The sequence below is a fragment of the Gouania willdenowi genome, chromosome 19 (assembly GCF_900634775.1).
Source record: "Gouania willdenowi chromosome 19, fGouWil2.1, whole genome shotgun sequence".
Classification (NCBI taxonomy): Eukaryota; Metazoa; Chordata; class Actinopteri; order Blenniiformes; family Gobiesocidae; genus Gouania; species Gouania willdenowi.
In genome coordinates this window covers 3,308,210-3,322,972 of record NC_041062.1, presented here as the reverse complement: position 1 = coordinate 3,322,972, position 14,763 = coordinate 3,308,210, and the positions used below count along the sequence as shown (strand labels likewise).

Sequence of the window (14,763 nt, the reverse complement as noted above, 5' to 3'; positions counted from 1 at the left end):
TTGTCAGTGCTCAATAACACAATTACATGCATTAGTGGGAAACTTCCAGACTAAAATCACATTTTTTCCCACAATAATTTTTCTAAATGACAGTATATGAATTGTTAGTCAAATGTTTTGCGTATTAAATCAGAGTTTGAACCTCTCGTTTGCCGTAGTTGACTTTGACGTCAGCATAACATCAATCCTAACATGACAGCTCGTTTAAAGGGAAATGCTAGATTGAGATTTTATGTGTAATAATATTGAGTTAGTTTCTGCTGGATGTAAAGATTACAATCTAAGGTAAGAGTTGCGGACAATGTGATTTGAATACAAGCCCTAACGTTCCCCAAATAACGTGAGTGGAGCTTGCTACCTGAGTTAGCATTAGCTGCTAACCTATGCTCCTCAACGGAGCTGTGATAGAAGTGTGTTAGGCATTAGTCCAAGCGTGGTTGACTTCCTTGTACTCTAAAAACCTAAATTATCCCATACTAACTACTTGACACGTTAAATTGAGGATTACGGACACTGAATTAGTTTCAGTGGGTTTGTCGTCACTAGCCGTCTGCTATCCACTGATGTTAGCCTCTGAATTGATAGTTGAGGGCAAAGTTAAGGGGAATTTAAGCATCACCAAAATTATTATTTTACCATTTCAGGACAATTATCAAGACTACCAACATACAGACTTGTAAAACATTATAGTATTTAATACATTAGTAAGTTGTTGCGCTTAAGCATTAACTAAAATATAATGCAGAATGTGGCTCTTGTTTTGACAGCTTCTGTCGTACAGATAATTGTGACTTTAATATCATTAGTAGCACCACCAGGCATAAGGTGAATGATATGCGTGTGTATTTTTCTTCAAAAAATGTCCCTACTAGTATTAACTAATTAAATACACGTGTCAAAATCGACCGGTTCAGCCTTTTTTTTGGTAGCATTATGTTTGACAATCCTCTAAATATGTGACTTGATAATATCTGACCTTAAAATTCATTTTAACAAAAGTTCTGCTTCAATAATTGTAGTAATAATTATTGCAAGACTGGTATTCTATGCTGAGTTTTCTTCTTAACGCTTGTAGCGGTGAATTTGTCGAATAAGAGGCTAACTTCAGCTAACTTAACCTAGCATCAGGCTAAGCTAACAGCTATGCAGCTTCATCATCTACACGGGGTTGTCGTTGTAGTAAGCGTTGTGTTTGGTGTTAATGTCAGCTTGTTAGATGTTGACAGTTATTGTTAGCGTATTTTTTTGTGTTTTTTGGTGCAACAGTGAAAGCACAGAGACGTGTGTTTAAACAGCTGGCTCTCGGTGCTCGTGACCCCCGGCCCTGGTGCCCGTTATATGAATAATTAATCCGCCGGTTCAGTCAGCCAAGCAGCACCCATGGGTAGCCCAGCCCTGACTCTGAGTCTGTCCTCTCTCATGCATCGTGTCTCTGGTCCAGCTGTGCGCCTGCCGGGACGGACGCGGCTTTCTGGAACCTGTCGCTGATCCAGCCGGAGAGACGGGGAACAGGATTGGGAAGCAGGCCGAGGCGGGCCCCGCGGAGCCGGTGGAGAAGATGGCCGGAAGCCCGGAGAAGAGCTCCACCGCCCAGGAGCTGAAGGAGCAGGGTAACCGGCTGTTCCTCTGCCGCAAGTACCAGGAGGCTGCCACCTGCTACAGCAAAGCCATAGTGAGTCACTGCCTCCGTGTAGTAGATCACTGACCTGCACAGTGGACGTGTCAAAGTCCTTCTATTCGGGGGATTACCCATGGCTCCATTTTAGTTACCAAGTGGGCCAGAAAAAAAAAATCTCATCACAACCAGAATGTAGCAGATATATTTACAGTGAACCTCGGTGCAATACATTCAGTAATCAATGCTTATCCTGTGAATGTTACTCTTTGCAAGATATTCTGCAGGTGTGATTATGATTTATGTCTGCATTTTCTGTTTCCAAAGAACCGCAATCCATCTGTGGCAGTTTACTACACCAACAGGGCTCTGTGCCACGTAAAGCTCCAGCAGCATGACAAGGCTCTGGCCGACTGTAAGCACGCTCTAGAGCTGGACAGCCAGTCGGTGAAAGCCCACTTCTTCTTGGGTCAGTGTCACCTGGAGCTGGAAAACTACGATGAGGCCATTGGCAACCTGCAGAAAGGTCAGAGAACGTTTTGATGAAAGGATGTGGGAGTAGCAGAAGTAAGACATTGGGCTTTTTAAATATATGCTTAATGAAGGTGTTTTTTTTCCCCAAACTAAAATTTTTTTTTATAGTAACTGCAGAATTGGGCATTTGGGACAGTTATCTAGCTATTCATTCATCCTTTCATTCAACTTTTATTTAACTTGGAGAGTCTAATTGAGATCAAGAATCTATTCGGTGGATTTGAACCAGCAACCCTCAGGCTACAGGCCTTCTTTCTTATTTATTAAGCATCTTCCTACAACTTGTTTTGTTTCACCTAATTTTCCTGGCTCTTTAAATATTTAGTTCAGTTATTTATGTTAAAAATCTCTCCCATCCAATAAAACATTTTCCAGTAAGCGAACAATTCCTATCTTTAGGAATCTCTGAAAGCAAGAAATGCGTACAGTATGTTATATAAAGTCTATAAAACATTCTAGGTGGAATGCCGAAAACTTTGTATGCATCTATGCATTTAAAACAAACTGTCTAATGTACAGATTACATTGATTATGCATAAATTGTGCATAAGCATCAAAATTCAAAAAATGCTTAATGAAATTATGAGAGGTAATAGTGCTTGTGTCAGTGTAGACATTTTCAAGTAACAGAACAATTCTACAGGGTCCTCATTTATAAACAATGTTTGGGACTGATAAAAAAAACAACCTGGCGAGATAATGTGCGCACCTCCACGGCAGCGCTGACCCTGCCTTACGCACAAAATCACGAGAAACGGGAAACTCCGCCCCCAACAGGAGAAGGATGAAATTAAAGACAGCTCTGTGAAATTAATATTTTTGTATGAAATAATAGAACATTGCACATTTCACAACACACATCATAAATGAAGGCTATATTTGCAAAAAGGAAGGAGGAAAAAGTCATACTAATGCCCGAGGGAGTGAGTGAGTGATGTGCGCGTTCCTACAAATACAGTTTTACATTAATAATAATAATTGTAATTAAAATCACATGATCAATTGGCTGCAACAGCTGTAGCTGTTATAAAAAGGAACGCACTCACAATGCATAAAGACACACAGTGGCTTGTCTGGCACTGTTGGAGGACGAGGTGCACGGGAGACTGTACAGAGACCAGCGAGATCTATAGGCAGGATCTCCCCGTGAGGATGCGGTGCTGTGGGAGGGAGGACGAGGCTGCGGTGGGAAGAAGGATGATGTGGTGCAGAGTCCCCGGCCTCACTCACCAGTAAACACCCGGGGACTGATGAAAAATATGGTTTTAGTTGATATTAAATATTGTAATTTATGTAACGGAAACAGGCATGGGACAAGCGTGCAGGATTTATTTTGCTCTGCAGTGGGATCTATTTCCAATGTAGTGAAGTGCTGTTACTTTAAACAAAATTTCCTTAAGTAAAAGTAAAATTACAGATTTTAGAAAGTACTCAAAAAAGTAGAAGCACACAAAAAGCTACTTAATTACAGTAACGAGAGTAATGTAATTCATTACTTTCCACCCCTGCATATATATATATATATATATATATATATATATATACATAGTAATACATCAGTTAAAAATGTTAAACATTATGCTTTCTTGAATGTAAGCGTGCAAACCCACTTTTTCTGTTGCAGAGTGAAAGTAGAAATGGTTCTGCTCGAGTCAGCATGGTCATTTCACTAACGGCCTTTGTATTATATACATTTGTAAAATTTGAGCACATAGAGACCCTCTGAGACTTGAGTCAAAGCATCTATTTGCATAAATATTTTACATCAGAATTGCTTACGGGTGGATTTTAGCTGAAGATGTCAGAGAAAAATAAATTGGATGAATGCTGAATCAAAATAGAAGGGAAATATTTTGCTGACGATGGTTTAAACTGGGCAGATTCCGCTGTGCACGGTAGGCAGAAATTGTGCAGAATCTGGAGATAAACCGCTACAGAGCTCCAAACTTTGTGTGGTAGTCATAATAGTTCAGTAGCATTGTATAGAGAGTTTTTTGGAACGGTTTTCTATGGCTAAATAACATTTTTATGACCAAGTACATTGGAAATATTCAAATCCCTACAAATGATTGGAAGAAAAGTTTAGCTTGTTGCCCGTTTCCTACCTTAAATGTTAGCTAAAACTAAATTTTTATAATTTGTACGGGAAAAAAATAAAATAATGAAAAACACCTGCATTATTTAGCCAATCAGCAAAATTTATTGCACCCACAAAAGTTTTAGGAAATCTAAATCAATATCACAATAACTAAGGAAATCCGTTGAGTCAGACCAATAGGGGATTTAAACTCTGAAAAAAATAGTGTTTTTTTCCTTCTCATGTTTTATAAAAGTTGGCTGGTTTTGCTTTTGTTGCAGCTTATAACCTGGCAAAGGAGCAGAGGCTGAATTTTGGTGACGACATCCCCAGCGCTCTGCGCATCGCTAAGAAGAAACGCTGGAACAACATCGAAGAGAAGCGCATCAACCAGGAGAACGAGTTGCATGCTTACTTAAGCAAACTCATCCTGGCGGAGAAGGAAAGGTGAGACAGAAGAGACAAACACACTCATCTGCATGCTAATGTTTATTAGCTAAACACATGGTATGTGTATCAGTATCAATCTGATAACTTTGCTTCATTGTAGAGAGCTTGAAGAATACAAAGAAAAGCAGGATGACAATCAAAATGGAGGCGATGCTGCAAAAATGGCATCCAAACATGTAGGTTTTAGTCTGTTTTTATCATCTTAACGATCCGTGACACTTCAATACTATACAAGACTTTTTTACTAACATGGAAATATGACTTCTCTAAGGACAAGTATCTGATGGACATGGACGAACTGTTCTCCCAAGTGGACGAAAAAAGAAAAGTGAGTTTTGAAATATGTCGTTATTTTTTGGCAGTGGCTATCCGTATGGTTGCCATATCAATATACTGACATTCTATCTGTCCGCAGCGCCCGTATTTGGCCAGTTTAGGTCACGTGATTGGTCAGTCATTGGTCAGTTTACCGTACAAATAGACACTTTCTTATTTTTTTGTATATTTTAGATAGTTTGAGAAGGAATCCCTGATCGAGGATCAATCTGAGCAGCACTCACAGATCACTTTCACAGCAGTGTGTGTCAGAAACCTCGTTGCAATTGTTGTTAAAACACTCGCACATTTTCAGACTTGTGGGCAGACATTTTTCAGAGGTGTGTTTGTACTCTGGTTCGCTCACTCACTGAAATATTGTCACGTAAATCTGTCCTCACGCGCTTGAAAACAGATGAAAAAAAATGAAATTCACGTTCTGAAACGGATAAAATAACTTGACTTGTTTCTTTTCTCTGTCTTTATTTAAAATCAGACTCCAACATGACACAGAAATCCCTCACATCCATGTTTTGGGACAGTATCACATATTTACATGCTCATTTTCACCAAAAACAGAAAGATATACAGTATCTAATGCCGCAAATAATCCAGTTCAAAATCTCTCGCTACATGTTAAGGTGATGCTATCGTATCATCTATGTGCTCTATCTGAAGTGTGTTTTTAATGTGTTGTGATGAACAAGCGCTTCAGGTATTTATGACCCCATTAAAATCTGAAAAGACTCGGGAACAAAAACAGGTTTTGCTGTTGGTGTATTAGTTGAACTGGTGATCATTTTACCTGGTGACACACAGTCACGCTGTGCAAAACATGAGGGCGAATTAATAATTAAAGGTTGATTTGACGATGAATGATTGATTCATTTTTTAAACAAGCGTGTCCTGAGTGACTCGTGCTCTTTGCTTCGTTTGGTTCCAATAGAAGCGAGAGATTCCAGATTACCTGTGTGGGAAAATCAGTTTTGAGCTGATGAGGGAACCATGCATCACTCCCAGTGGAATCACATATGATCGCAAGGACATTGAAGAGCATCTCCAGGTAAAGTGTTGTTCGCTGCATTTTAATCATCCACTTTAATTATTCAACCTGTGTGAGTGAAATAGATCTCTGGATACTGGACAGTGCAGGTGTGGTTTCATAGATTCCTAATGTTTCTTTTAAGGGAATCATACATTTATTATGGACTTAAACAAACATTTAATGGCAAATGTATTCATACTCCCGTATTTTACCCATATTTTAATGCAATAATATTTCTCTGCCTCTTCAAACTGAACACTGTCACTAGCCTCTTGAGAACTGCCACTTGAAGTGGCCTGGGTGGCAGTTCTCGCGAGATTAGTGGCAACAGCAGGAACAAACTCAGAAACAACTAAGAAGCGAGATGGATGAATGTAAGAAGACATTTCTGAGAAAAAATCAAATAAGAAACGACGCAAGTCACCATGAAAAATCAGCCAATCACAAGCCCCACAAATACATACTTTTTACGTTTTAGGAGTCGCTGCTTTTACTTCTCAGAACAGCATGCAAAGCTCAGTTAGAAGATCAATGAGTTCATTCTAACCCAGACCTTCCCCATAACGAGCCACACTACAGAACTCACTCACACATGCTGTCCCTTACAGGTGAAAAAGCCAAAAGTGGCACATGTTGTGCAGCTGTTTGTTAATAAATGAGCCTGTGTGACATTTTGCATCAGCAAATTTAACCCAGAATTCTCTTTCTGGCCAGACTTAATTTGAAATAAAATTATCAAGATTTAAATTGTATGTCTCCATTTTGAGAAAATATACTGAGATAAGAGTTATGGTCCATATCGCCCAGCCCCAGTAGGAATGTTCACAGCATTTCAATGTCAACAAAGGTCGGCCTACCACATTCTAATCACCTAATTGTGTTTAGTAAGTGGTTGACAAGTGTCTATTTTAGATTTCCTGTACACTTGTCTTAAAATATAAGGGAAACTGGAGCTTGGTTGGGTGGTGGGATGGCTCGTAGTGGGCGCCAGAAAAATTCCCATATTTTCAAGTCCGAAACTTGACAGGTATGGCTAAGAACAGATTGATGTAGTTAGATCGTAGGAATATAAATTCATTAATTGATCTAATGGATGAATTGTTTCAATCTTAATAGTTTCTCACACTAATATTTGACTTGATCTCTCTGCAGCGAGTTGGTCATTTTGACCCGGTCACCAGGAGCCCCCTGACACAGGATCAGCTGATCCCCAACTTGGCCATGAAGGAGGTTATTGATGCTTTTATCCAGGAGAATGGCTGGGTGGAGGACTACTAAGGTGACACCGCATCTCCTTCTAATCCTGATACACGACTTAAAGCCTGGATAGAACAGGACTGTAGAAAACTGATCACTCCTCCCTTGGAAGTAATAAAAAAAAAAAAAACTCTTCACAAGCAGGAAAAGCCACTTTATGGACGACCAACAACGGGAGCCGTGTATCCGGGTTTTTCCTGCTCTTCTTCACAGTTTATCATCACTGTCGGACGTTCTGAGGCTTTGTATTCAAGGCCTGCTGCTCCCTTTACGATCCCCCAACGATCTGATCATTTCACCTTTTCTCCATCTGCTTAATCTCGTTCTCAGGTTTCACATTCACCCTCTTGTCTTTTTCTGAGTGCCACAGTTCTCGTGAGGCGTCATCATTGCACATCAGTGTTTCACTTAAACCTCAAACAAAAAAAAGAGAAAAAAATACTTAATTCATAGCCTTTTATTCAACATTTATTCCAGTATTTGTGCTGTTATTTAAAGGATTCCTATTCTCATAAAAAACGTCTTCATTGAAAAGGAGAAAAACACTTCTCTTTTCCACCATTTGGTGGCGCTGCATACTTACAAATTCAGTTTGAGGTGTTTGCTCCTTTCCTTCCTTTGCATCTCAATCAAATTCTAGTACTGACAAATCAGATTAAGTGAATGTACGCATTAAGTATTCTTTGGTTTTCCTCGAGTAATTCAACACAATGACGACAATGAGAGGATTTTTTTTTTTAAGAAAAGGAAAAGCCTCGTTTGGACTGAAACAAGCAATGAACGCCTGCTACAAACACGTTTTTCACTTTGCTGGATACAAAATGTTGGAGTGGTAAAATATGTGCTGTTTGGCTTCTTTCTGCTTTCGAGAAGTTTTCTGCGCTGTCAAAAAGTCGAGCGTCAAACACTCAGACGAGCTCAGATCATTTGCCTGAAATGAGCGCGGACGCTCGCATCAAGCATGAAAAACAACTATTTTGTCTTCGTCACACTTTGGACACACCCTACTCTCACCATACCACCGTCACAAAGAGAAACGGTTAGAGTGGGTCATCAATCATTATCAGCAGTTCGTTTACAAGTCTTTAAACTGAATGTCTGTGCTGAGTGCGGCCTGCCTAATGGGGGGGCGGGGGGAGTCTGCTGAGCAGTGTAAATAACGTGCTGGTGTATCAGATTTTATTCCTTTGACAAAATAGAGTTCTGTTTTGCCTTTTGGGAAATCCTAAAGCTTATGACGTTGTATTAAATGTAGATATGTTGATAACGGGAACGCCTGATGTAGTTTTCATTCATCTTCAATTAAACTGTTGACTTTGAGTGTGTGTTTTAGTGTTTCTGACATGGCGGTGTATTCCAGCTGTAATTAATATATTTTAAAGTTTTTTTTAACATGTAAAATCTTCTGTTTGAGCCCATTTTACTGCCTCATTCAATTTTTTTTTTTGTTGAGGTTGAAGCATCTTTAACCGTATCTGACACACTGAAAACATATCTTATGCGAAGGAAATATTAGGGAACTCGTTTTATCATTTCACATTTCACAGAAACTTCAATTATTTTTTATGTTAAACAAAATGTAAGGGTGCCCCAATCTAATGTTAATTTTAGAAATATGTTCTGTAAGCATAAAAAAAAAGAGTATCTCATATCTCATTATAACAGCCTGCATCTAAAATCTCAGATAGAAGCACTTCACGACATAAATAGTTTTGAATGGATTTTTAAGGTTATTTTTTTAAGGTTTTTTTGTATTTAATTTTGTTTTTCCTTTTCAATTGTAGAATATGTTTAGGTTAAATTTGTGACTATTTAGCATTTTAAAATGTGTGTTTTTTTTCTTCAAGTTTTACTTTTAATCTTTTATAATTTATTTGATTCAATTGTAGAATATTCTTATGTTTAAGGTTAAAATGTATGTAACACATTGGTTAATAATAAATGGGTATTTTTTCCTATTCTAACATTCCACACTACAAAATAAGTACTAAAAGTAGGTATGATCCTGCTAATACTGCATCATATATTGGAAGTGAAAGCGTTGTATCGGGACACCCCTGGTAAAAGTGTGATGGTTTATAATGACATGTTCACTCAGCCACACACAAACCAGGCCTATTGTCTAAAGCTCAGTCAAACGGATGATGTCATGCCCCGTGCTAGGAGGGAAGCAGATCGACCACGGGACAGCCAGCATCAACACATCAAAATGGTAAATGATGCAGTTTTATCCTTTATTTTCTATTTATCAATACTGATCATTCTGTGATTGATGAATTGGCTTTATTGATGTTCAAAAGCACCAATGTCAGCGTTTTATTGTGTTTGCAGAGTGTGAGCACTGTGAGGTTTGCTGCAGTCCTGCTTTGTGTCATAACTGGCTTCAATGTTTGCCTGGCAACACAAGGTATGAAAAATCAATTTATTTTTGTGTTAAAAACAACTGCTTTGGAGTTCTATAGCTACTCCAGCAACAGCGTAAGTTTAACACAAGACTCTTTCTAGCTGAAATAGATTTTAAACCTTCCAGATGATCAGTGTTGATATTAGTCCAGCTGACGTCATTAATTATGAAAAATAATGGCCGAGCATCCATAATAGTGTGCAAACAAAATGAGTTAATGATATTAATGATTTTAACAAACATTAGGTGCAGTCCATAACGCATTTTTCAGTGGTTTCTGTGTTTGTCTGATGCATTAAATCCCAGCCAAATATCAACAGAAATCAGCTTATTTTACTTAGCATAGCATCAGCATTTCTTTTGTAGTGTTACGTGAATTTATCTTAACAGTTAATAGCTGGACTTTTCATTAAATTCCTCCCAAACCAAAGCAGTGGACCACTTCAAAGCAAAATAAAAAATACAAATACAAATAAGATCAGGTGCAAAATTAAGCTTTAAATAATAGTTATACCAAGAAAAAAAAAAGAAATTAACCCTAGAATTGAAAATGTACCAAAGGGTTAACTGAATAAATCCACTATTACAGAGTGCTTTCATGAAATGCAACTCATTGGAAACAATTACAGCTCTTGTCAATCCACCATATAGTCTTCCGTTTTTTTGCGTATCCTGATATGGTCAACTACCTGGTTTTAACCCTAACCCAATCTGGGTCATCCTTTAGATAAAGGTCAGACCTTTGACCTGGAATACAAGCTCTACATTTTAGCTCTACATTTTAACAACTGTGTTGCTACTGTAGCAGGCACATGCATTAGTTTGATATGAATTATATTATTGTCATGACACAAGAAAATTAGTTCAGAACTGCTGCTATCAACAATTCACTAACCTGACAAGAAATGGGCCGAACAAATTCAGATGTTGTCCAGATGTTTGCCTCGTAGATCCTGGTTTAGCTTCGCTAACCACAAACACCTCCTTTCCTCTGATAACTTTTGATATTGTTCTCCCTGATTTGTTCTAACTTATGGCAGTCTATACAACTCCAAATGTTGTTCACGCTCTGACCGATTGGTACAGCCAAAAACACGACAATAATTCACCATTTCATTTCGTTCAACGTTCGAGATCTGCTTTGTTAACCTGCTGAGTACCTCCAATATGGCCACTTTTGGTTTGATGACGCGCCGTGAAAACCCTATATGGAATGGTTCCTTTCACTAAATTGAGATATCATGTTTGTGTTGTTGACTCCAGTAGGTCTCAGCGGCAAAGTCCTGATTTTTCCTTATGAGACGGACTTCAGCTTCGTGGCTTTGATCCCTCAGAAGGAGATGGGGCTGAGGGCCTTCACCCTCTGCATGCGTGTGGCCACCGAGCTGCCCGAGGAGAGACAAATCATCCTCTTCGCCTACCGCACCACCGACTACGATGAACTCAACGTTTGGCGTGAGATTGATGGAAGAGTTTCCTTTTACCTGAGCGGAGATGGGGCCTTCTACCACCTGCCCCCCCTCACCACGTTCCGCACAAGCCTCTGCCTCACCTGGGAGTCTCGAAGCGGACTCGCCGCATTCTGGGTGGATGGGAAACGTAGCACGTACCAGGTGTACAAACGCGGCCATGCCATCCGTCCAAAGGGCACCATCATCCTGGGGCAGGACCCAGACAAACACCTGGGGGGGCTGGAGGCCGTGCAGAGCTTCGTTGGCGAGGTGACCGATCTCAACATGTGGGACTTTGTTCTGTCCAGGAGCATGATCCAGGCCTGGTACTACGGACACAAAGTCCCCAAGGGAAACATCTTCGACTGGGCATCCATCGAGTACGAGCTGAACGGGAACGTGATGGTGGTGGACGACGACTGACTGGATGAGGGGTTGGATGAGAGGTTGGATGCAGAGGATCATGTTACAGAGGTGAACCGTAGACTTTTGCTGATGGGGCATCTTCTTCTTTGCGCTTTGATCCTTTAACTCAGAGTTTTTCAACCTTGGGTTCGTGACTTTGTGGGGTCGCCTGGAATCAAAATTGGGTCTCTTGAAATCTGTAGAAATTGGTAAAAAAAATAATAAAAATCTGTGTTGGGGTCAATTACATTTTCCAGTTACAATTACATTTTCAATTATGATCAATTACAATTAAATTATGATTACTGTAACTGGCATTTTTTCTCAATTAAATTACAATTGTCTTTTATCCTCAAAGTCAATCTCAATTACGTTCCCAATTACTAAAGTTCAATTACAATTAATCACAGTTACTGAGCCTGAGATAAATAACCTAATAAAAGTTAAGACCCGAAAAAGGTTGGGAACCACTGCTTTAATTCAATGTGTTAAACATACGGCCTGCAGGCCCAAAACCGGCCTGTAAGTTGATCCTATCTGGGACTCAAGTTAATAGAAAAATGTCAGAAAACACAAGTCTAACTACTTGATTGCTTTTTCTTAGATGTGCACTTACAGTCTTCCTGTTTTTTAGTAGAAGTAAGAGACAAAACAGCAGCTGGCAGCAAAAACATGACTTTCCTACAGATGTGGAAATGTTTTTCAATAATAAAAATAATTTCTAGATCTGGACAAGTTGTTTAAAGCAATAAAATACTATATTTTTCAGTTCCAGATACCTGTGATTAAATGTTTGTGCCTTTATAGTTACACTGTGTTAATGACGTTGTAATGCACAAGGATATTTAATTTCACAATGTTAAACTTAATATTTATTAATTGTGTGAATTTTCTGGATATGAATTCACTAATTTGTACTTAAGCAAAGGGATTGTTAGGATTGGTAGGTTATTATGTCATGGCTATAACCGGTCCTACTGTTTGTCGCCCTAGAACTAAAATAAGTTTAGACACCGCTGCTTTAACTGCCTGATGCATCAGTTCTCCATCAGGTGGCGCTCTGCACTAGTTACCATCATATATGCACTACATAGTTTACATTATTAGACTTATCTACTCTGATTCACATCATACACTCAATCCATTCACAGGATTTATCTCAACAAAACACTAAAAAATGAACCAATTATTACACAGAAGTCAAGGAAACATCAAAGCCATCAGGTAGATGACATTCGAAACATGTCGGGAGATCAAAGGAAATTTTGTGAAGAACAGTTGTCTGAATGAAATAAATCAACCTGAGGTTTGTGCTACTATTTAATGCCTGTGGTTTTTCATTATTGCAAAAATAATAATAGCTATGTATTAAATAGAAATACCAGAGTAAAGTCTCAAGCAGTAACGGTCTCAAGCAACAACTCAGGCTAAATCTTTTGATTCTTTGAAAATGAAAAAGCAAAAAAAATGGCAAAAAAAGACTGATAAAGAAAATATTAATAGCTTTTAAAAAAGAAGTGCTCTGATCTGCAGCTACAGACAAATGGCAATTATCATGTTTAAAATCCATGGTCGCACTATTGCCTTTGGTTAGAGGACTCACTCATGAATTTTCCATGTTTTTAACTGATGTAAGAGTGCTTCTGGGTCTGAAATAAAATAAATTTAAAAAAAAAACCTTGCCATGTGCATAACTAATTATGTTTGCAAATTTCTCATCTTTTAACTCGTCCAGCTTTGTCCTTGGGGGCTTTTTTTTTTTTTTTTTTTAAATCATCTTTTAAAGAAATCTGAATGTGTGTCTAGTTTCAAATTGAAATTGAGTTGTTTTAAGTTTATTTTTTTGTGTGTGTATCTTTTAAACTAATTATTGATCATAAAACGACTCCTTTAGTTAAATGAAAAAAAACAAGGTGGACAAATCAGTAGAAAAAAAAAACCTAGAACATGAGAATTTTTTCATAAATAATTTTGTTTTTTTATTTTATTTCTGATGTAATGTTACTGGTGGGAAAAACTAATAACCAATAAATGATTATAAGACACAGAGGCAAGTTACATTGGCCTAATTTAAAGGATTTTCAATATTTGTGAGTGGCGAAATAACCCAAAGTTGGGGTCCAAAAAACAAAATGAAGAAGTTGCATAAGGAATATTTTTTGGGATTTTGAGAGACTGGGAGATTAAGGAACAATTGCTAAAAAAAAAAAAATCAAATTTTTTTCTTTTTAGACCAAAGTGTGAAATTACTTGGAATTACTTGTAATTCAACTAATAATTAGGGATTCAAAGGAATGCATGTTCGAAGAAACCAATGACTCAGTTGCTGATATCGTATTCCAGGGGTTCTCAAATGGATGTATGTGTACCTCTAGGGGTACGCGATGGCACTGCAGGGGGTACTTGAGAGAGTGAGTGGAAAATTAACAGTGTGATCCAGAGATCACCGGAAATGATAAAAACTACAGAAATAGGAGGTACTAAATCAGTGTTTTTCAACCTTGGGGTCGGGACTCCGTGTTAGGTCACCTGAAATTTCAGAAAAATTTAAATAGATTTTTTCAATGTTTTAATTATTCTGTTAAAGCACACAATCTTCAATAACTGTATTTCTATATTTTCACTTTGTGAAATATAAATCTAGTTCAACTAGAATGTAGTAAAACATGTATCTGAGCTCAAATATGATCAAAAACTAATTCTAGAACGGGGTCTTGATATCAAAATAGGGTCACGATCTAAAAAAAAAAGGTTGGGAACCATTGCACCAAATACTGTTTCTTTCCACCCTCCACTATGCTCTATAATTGTTTTTAAATAGTAAATATTTCTAAATCTAAGTCAGACAAAAGAGGGTACTTGGATTCAGAAATCAAAAGAAAGGGGGTCCGTTTGAGAACCACTGTCATATTTTCTAACAGAAGAAAGTCATCAACATCCCCCGCCAGATTAGTTGTCATTATAACTCGCAACCTTTTCCTAAATGTCCTAAATCTAAGAACTTAGATGTATACATAAAATATGATCACATTATTAAACGATTTGTAAGAAAAGCTGTCCCCTTTAAAAAAAAAAAAAAAAAAACCGCACAAGGGCAATAATTCTGGAAAAAATATTTAAACACTTCTCATTTTCGAACTCCATCAAGGTATTGATACCCTGAAGCCACACACCGAATTTGGTTATTTTATCTTAAACGGTTTCTAAGAA

At 38.1% G+C, this 14,763-nt stretch overlaps 2 protein-coding genes across 3 annotated transcripts; both read left to right on the top strand.

Annotated features, from left to right (window-relative positions):
• Positions 1-153: 153 nt before the first annotated feature.
• On the top strand, positions 154-8,613 carry stub1 (STIP1 homology and U-Box containing protein 1). Its single transcript, XM_028476615.1, has 8 exons — positions 154-285; positions 1,442-1,672; positions 1,943-2,141; positions 4,508-4,673; positions 4,777-4,852; positions 4,948-5,004; positions 5,938-6,054; positions 7,189-8,613. Exons 2-8 carry the CDS (start codon positions 1,559-1,561, stop codon positions 7,312-7,314), a joined length of 855 nt encoding a protein of 284 aa, XP_028332416.1. The 5' UTR covers positions 154-285; positions 1,442-1,558; the 3' UTR covers positions 7,315-8,613.
• Positions 8,614-9,330: 717 nt separating this feature from the next.
• On the top strand, positions 9,331-11,797 carry LOC114481641 (pentraxin fusion protein-like). Of its 2 annotated transcripts, none has more exons than XM_028476617.1 (3): positions 9,331-9,505; positions 9,625-9,700; positions 10,964-11,797. In XM_028476617.1, exons 1-3 carry the CDS (start codon positions 9,365-9,367, stop codon positions 11,569-11,571), a joined length of 825 nt encoding a protein of 274 aa, XP_028332418.1. In that variant the 5' UTR covers positions 9,331-9,364; the 3' UTR covers positions 11,572-11,797. The 2 variants fall into 2 exon arrangements, with proteins under 2 accessions (XP_028332418.1, XP_028332417.1); XM_028476616.1 differs by having other exon boundaries at positions 10,961-11,797.
• The last annotated feature ends 2,966 nt before the right edge of the window (positions 11,798-14,763 follow it).

What these genes read in the sequence shown, in the direction of transcription:
- LOC114481641 (XM_028476616.1), top strand. Translation starts at nt 9,365, where the DNA reads ATGGTTTATAATGACATGTTCACTCAGCCACACACAAACCAGGCCTAT. An exon ending in AGCATCAACACATCAAAATG is followed by an intron (nt 9,506 to 9,624) that starts GTAAATGATGCA and finishes TTGTGTTTGCAG; the next exon opens with AGTGTGAGCACTGTGAGGTT. An exon ending in TGTTTGCCTGGCAACACAAG is followed by an intron (nt 9,701 to 10,960) that starts GTATGAAAAATC and finishes TGTTGACTCCAG; the next exon opens with TAGGTCTCAGCGGCAAAGTC.
- stub1 (XM_028476615.1), top strand. Translation starts at nt 1,559, where the DNA reads ATGGCCGGAAGCCCGGAGAAGAGCTCCACCGCCCAGGAGCTGAAGGAG. An exon ending in ATCCTGGCGGAGAAGGAAAG is followed by an intron (nt 4,674 to 4,776) that starts GTGAGACAGAAG and finishes GCTTCATTGTAG; the next exon opens with AGAGCTTGAAGAATACAAAG. An exon ending in AAGTGGACGAAAAAAGAAAA is followed by an intron (nt 5,005 to 5,937) that starts GTGAGTTTTGAA and finishes TGGTTCCAATAG; the next exon opens with AAGCGAGAGATTCCAGATTA.